The 6,195-nt window shown below is 41.5% G+C and overlaps 1 protein-coding gene across 1 annotated transcript in view; it reads left to right on the top strand.

Moving 5' to 3' along the window:
* Positions 1–6,195, top strand: part of abcc4 (ATP-binding cassette, sub-family C (CFTR/MRP), member 4) — a 438,076-nt gene that overhangs the window by 397,105 nt on the left and 34,776 nt on the right. The window contains exon 27 of the mRNA XM_043692688.1: positions 3,334–3,468. Within this exon, the coding sequence (XP_043548623.1) occupies positions 3,334–3,468 (135 nt within the window). The remainder of the gene's footprint in view (positions 1–3,333; positions 3,469–6,195) is intronic.

The raw sequence follows: 6,195 nt of genomic DNA on the forward strand, positions 1-6,195 counted from the left end.
GGGACAAGATCTATACACACTTAGAAGCAAATGGACCTATTAATGATAGACAGCATGGGCTTTTTGCAGGGGAGGTCATGCCTCACTAACTTGATTGAGTTTTTGAGGAGTTGACGAAGATGATTGATGGAAAAGCAGTTGATGTTGTCTACATGGACTTTAATAAAGCCTTTGACAAGATCACTCATGGCAGACTGTTACAAAAGGTCACCATGGTATTGGGTGAGCTGGCAAGAATAATACAGAACTGGTTTAGTCATAGGAGACAGAAGGTAGCAGAATGGAGGGTTGTGACTAATGGTGTTCCACAGGGATCAGTGCTGGGACCTCTGCTGTTCATGGTCTACGTAAATGATTTGGAAGAAACTGTAGCTGGTCTAATTAGTAAATTTCTGGATGATACAAAGATTGGTGGAGTTTGTGGATAGTGAGGAGGATTATTTCCTATATATAGATATATAGGATATAGATCAGTTGCAGGCATGGGAAGAAGAGTGGCAAATGCAGTTTAATTCAGACAAATATGAGGTGATGAATTTGGAAGGTCAGATATAGGTAGCAATTATACAGTAAATGGCAGAACCCTTATGGGTATTGATATGCAGAGGGATCTGTGCGTGCAGTTTCACAGATCAGTGAAGGTGGCAATAGAGGTAGATAAGGTAGCTTGAAAAATGGCCTATGGTATGCTTGCCATCATTGGATGGGGCATTGAGTATAAGGATAAGCAAGTTACACTGCAGCTTTATAGAACTTTAGTTAGGTTACATTTGGAATATTGCATAGTTCTGGTCACCACTGTAAACAGAAGGTTAATTGGTTTCAGGTGTCTTATATTTTGGCCGCTGAAACATTACAGGCTCTGGATAGTAGACCTATGCATTGTCCGTATTAGAAAGGAATTCATTTAATGTAGTGAAAGATTGTGAAGTCATGACTTTTCCACACTGAACTGCTACTATGGAGTTATGTGTAGCATACAGTACATAAATGGCCATGGGCATAACGTAGCTTAGCAGGATGCTGTTTGAAAGGGTTTACTCATCATGATGGGCAAGATGAGCCATGGAGGGATTGAAGATGAAAATTGTAGTCTAATATTGGGTAGGATGAGGAGAACTACTTAAATAAAGCTTTCATACCATGCAGTCTATGGTTTACTTGAATTACAGTGAATTATGTATCCTTAATAACAGAGTCTGACTCGATGGAAATTAGGGAGGGCTAGAACCCTGTCTGTCTCCACAATAGAACCAGCCAAGCCAGAAATTACTGGTGTGCACTTGAGACCTCAACAAACCCCACACAATAAATCCAGAATTGGGTACCAGCAGCCATCTGAAAAGGGCTCCCATGTCAACATGACTGAAGATCTAGTCCAGTATTTTTTGTGTTCCTCTTCTCTTTCACTGTATCTTGGCAGTACCTTGGTCTGTTTATGCATTGTTTTTTCATTCTATTTTATTTGCAATTACTCTTTTTAGTTATGAATCTCTGCCCTATAATTTATTTTTTTTCATAATTTCGCTGATCTCTTCATTCAGCAACCCAAAACGTAAGGGTCCATAGTCTCTTGGAAGTAGAGATTCCTACTTTGAGCATTACCCCCGCACCCCCCCCCCCCCCCCCCCAACAGTGAGTGATTTGACTACTGCCAATATGCCAACATGGAAAGCAATGAGGAGAATGGGGAGATGAAGAGAGTGCCTAAAATCAAATGGTAGTGCGCCAAAACTGTGAAGTTGTTAAGAGGGAGGAGCTTTGGTTCGAGGGAAACTAAGGACAAATGGAACTCAGGAGAGATACATATCCCTTCTTTAATTGGGAAAAGATCTTGGAGTGCCAATAAATTGGGAAATCAAATGAATAGAATTAGAAAACAAATCTTTTAGTTGGGAATTTAAAATAAAGAATAAATAAAGAAGGCTAAAAAAGAACACAGTCCCAAGATATCCTGGGATATTAGACTTTTCAGTTTATCATATAAAGAATTACTTTCGAAAATAGAGATGACCTGCAAATGACAAACAGTCGGATTCATTCAACCATTTATCATCTCTATACTACTCTTCTCTCGTACAGTCTGAGCATCTTCTCTTAAAAACTTTTTTTTTTATTTCCCCATAGCTATCACTCTCCCACATCTCTCTAAAACCAAATAACCCATCCTGACGTACAACATTGGTTGTGTTTGGTGAGACAATCATGTGGCATATTGACTTCTGTAAAATAAGACACTTACTCTCCTTACGGCAACATCATGAAAGATTAACAAGGAATTAATCATCCGTGATAGTGTATACCATTGCAAAATCAAGTCCACTTCAATTTTTTTTAAAAAACTAGGTTTAGTTCAGGTTGTACATAATCAACTGAAAAATGCTACATTGAGTTCAAATTAGATCTGAAGTCTCGTTCCAAATCAAATTACATAGTGTTCAAAAAGAAACTGCAAAAACTCAATTTTTGGGTCCTTCTATCTGTGTGAGCTGTGTTTCACACCTCTTTGCTGATTAGTTTAAAGGCAGTTGTGAACTCTAAATGAACTGAGCGGCCTTTCTGTTGCCTGGCCCAGACCTGCCAAAAATTGGGGAAGGCTTTGGGTCAATTTATGGCCACTTAAAGGCCACACCACCTGTGACAGTGTTTTATCTAGGGTGGGGAAAGGCTGTACAGGAAGCCCAGTGGCTTTAGGGCTAAGACTAATGTTAAGCACAAGGTGACACCTTGGGCCGATTAGACGCAGAGGTACCTTCTCACCTCTGATTCAAACCCCAGCATCTTGAATCTGAGTCCAACACCCACCCACTTGCTCAATGAGAGCCCTGACTTCAGACTTAACTGTCAAGAGTATGGTGCTGGAAAGGGCTCCTGATGAAGAATTTTTGCCTGAAGTGTCAATTTTCCTGCTCCTCGGTAGCTGCCTGACCTGCTGTGCTTTTCCAGTACCACATTCTTGACTCTAATCTCCAACATCTGCAGTGTTCACTTTCACATTCAGACTTAACTGGGCTCCCCAGTGTATAGGACAACCTGTAGTTTGGCATCTGAGTTTCGAGAAAGACTTGCTTCTGTGATAGGTACAGATATCTCACCTTAAAGTAATTCAAGCTGCTCCCAATATTATATTGCTGCAAGGTAGATGTGGTCATTCTTCCGTCTCTCTCATACATTGATGCACCCACACCCACATGTTTTAGTCGGGAGAGGCACAGGTGCCACATTCTGCTTTCAAATGAACAATGTAACAAATCCAAAAACCCAGCTTGGAAATTGAGACTACTTTAATTGACAGTGCAAATTAAGCATTTTTGTTTTGTTTGTTAACTGTAGGTGCTTGAGGCAGGAAGAGTTGCAGAGTATGCAGAGCCCTGTGTTCTTCTAGAGAACAAAGATGGTTTATTCTACAAGATGGTGCAACACTTGGGCAAGGCTGAAGCAATTGCTGTGACAAAGACAGCCCAAGAGGTAAGGCTGTACATAAAAATATAAGTGAGTCTTAAAGTTCTTTGCATAATTTTTAAACTCCATAAGATCATAAAGTATAGGAGCAGAATTAAGTCATTTCGCCCATCGAATCTGTTCTGCCATTCAGCTGTGGTTGATGTATTTCTCAAGCCCATTCACCTGCCTTCTCCCCATAACCCGTGATCCCCTTACCACAATGCGGCTCAGTGGTTAGCACTGCTCCCTCACTGTGCCAGGGACCCAGGTTCAATTCCAGCCTTGGGTGACTGTCTGTGTGGAGTTTGCACATTCTCCCCGTGTCTGCGTGGGTTTCTTCCGGGTGCTCCAGTTTCCCCCCACATTCCAAAGATGTGCAGGTTAGGTGAATGGGCCATTCTAAATTGCCCATAGTATTAGGTACATTAGTCAGAGGAAAATGAATCTGGGTGGATTAATCTTCGGAGGGTCGGTGTGGACCTGTTGGGCCGTAGGGCCTGTTTCCACACTGTAGAGAATCTAATCTAATCTAATCAAGAACCTATCTATCACTGTCTAAAATACACTCAATGACTTGGCCTTCAAGACCTTTGCAGCAATGAGTTCTACAGATTAACCACTCTCTGGCTCAAGAGATTCATCCTCATCTCTGTTATAAAGGGTCATCCCTTCACTCTGAGACTGCACCCTTGGGTCCTAGTCTTTTCTAGTGGAAGCATTTTCTCCATATCCACTCCATCCAGGCCTCACTGTAAGTTTCGATGCAATTCCCCTCATCCTTTTAAACTCCCTCAAGTACAGACCCAGAGTCCTCAACCATTCATACGACAAGCCCTTCATCCCAGGATCATTCTTGTAATCCTTCTCTGGATTTTCCTTTCATGCCAGCACATCCCCCCTCGATACAGGGCCCAAAACTGATCACAACATTCCAATTGCGATTGACCAGCCTTACACAGCCTCAGCAGTATATCTCTGCTCTTGTATTCTAACCTTCTTGAAATGAAAGCTAACGCTGTATTTGTCTTCCTAATTGCAAACTGTATCTGCAAAGTTAACCTAAAGAGAATCCTGAACAAGGACTCTCAGCTCCTTTTCTCCATTAGATTTCTGATACCACCCTTCATTTAAGAAATAGACTACGCCTTGAATTTTCCTACCAAAATGCATAACCTCATACATTCACATATTGTAGTCCATTTGCCATTTCTTTGTCCACTCCCCTAGCCTGATTAAGTCCTTCTGCAGCCTTCCTGCTTATTCAATATGTTAAGTGTCATCTGCAAACTTGCCAACAAAGCCTTCACTTCCTTCATCCAGATCGTTAATATATAAGGTTAATTGTTGGAGTCCTAACACTGACGCCTGCACTACCCCACTAGTTACCAGCTGCCATCCTGTAAAAGATCCCTTTATATGTACTCTGCTTTCTGCCAGTCAGCCAGTCCTCTGTCCATGCCAGTACCTTGCCCCTAACACAATGGGCACTTGTCTTATTTAGCAGTGGCCTATACTGCACATTCTGGAAATCCAAACGGATCATATCCACTGGTTCTCCTTTGTCTAATCTGCTTATTACCTCCTCAGAGAATTCTAACAGATTTGCCAGGCAAGACTTCCCTTGATGAAGCCATGCTTGCTCAACTTTATTTTAACATGCTCTTCCAATTGCTCCATAATGTCATCTTAATAATGGACTCTAAAATCTTACCACCTATACAAGTCAGATTCTCTGTTTTCTTAAATAAAGTCAAAAATCACATGACATTGGGTTATTGTCCAACAGGTTTATTTGAAAGCACAAGTTTTTGGAGCCCTGCTGTTTCTTCAGATAGCTAGTGTACATCGGACACAGAATCCATAAGTGAAAGGTTTTTGCAGAAGTAACAAAGGATTGAAGAGGGTAGATGTGATCTATATGATCTTCAGTAAGGCGTTCAACAAAGTTTCCCATGGGAGACAGGTGAGCAAGGTTAGGTCTCATGAAGTACAGGGAGAACTTGCCATTTGGACACAAAACTAGCTCAAAGTTAGAAGACAGAGACTGGTGGTGGATGGTTGTTTTTCAGACTGAAGGCCACTGGAGTGCCACAAGGATTGGTGCTAGGTCCACTACTTTTAGAACATAGCACATAGAACAATGTAGCGCAGAATAGGCCCTTTGACCTTCGATGGTGCGCACCTGTGAACTATTCTCAGCTTGTCCCCCTACACTATCCCATCATCATCCATGTATTTATCCAAGGATTTTTTAAATTGTTTATAATTTCATAATTTATATAAATGATTTGGATGTGAGCATAAGAGGTATAGTTAGTAAGTTTGCCGATGACACCAAAATTGAAGGTGTAGTGCACAGCAAAGAAGGTTACCTTAGATGGGCCAGTGGGCTGAGAAAAGGCAGATGGAGTTTAATTTAGATAAATGTGAGATGCTGCATTTTGGGAAAGCAAATCTTAGCAGGACTTATATACTTAATGGTAAGGTCCTCGGGAGTGTTGCTGAACAAAGAGACCTTGGGGTGCAGGTTCATAGCTCCTTGAAAGTGGAGTCGCAGGTAGATAGGGTCGTGAAGAAAGCATTTGGTAAGCTTTCCTTTATTGTTCAGAGCACTGAGTACAGGAGTTGGGAGGTCATGTTGCAGCTGTACAGGACATTGGTTAGGCCACTTTTGGAATGTTGTGTGCAATTCTGGTCTCCTTCCTATCAGAAAGATGTTGTGAAACTTGAAAGGGTTCAAAAAAGATTTAC

Source organism: Chiloscyllium plagiosum, chromosome 6 (assembly GCF_004010195.1).
Source record: "Chiloscyllium plagiosum isolate BGI_BamShark_2017 chromosome 6, ASM401019v2, whole genome shotgun sequence".
NCBI classification, from domain to species: domain Eukaryota; kingdom Metazoa; phylum Chordata; class Chondrichthyes; order Orectolobiformes; family Hemiscylliidae; genus Chiloscyllium; species Chiloscyllium plagiosum.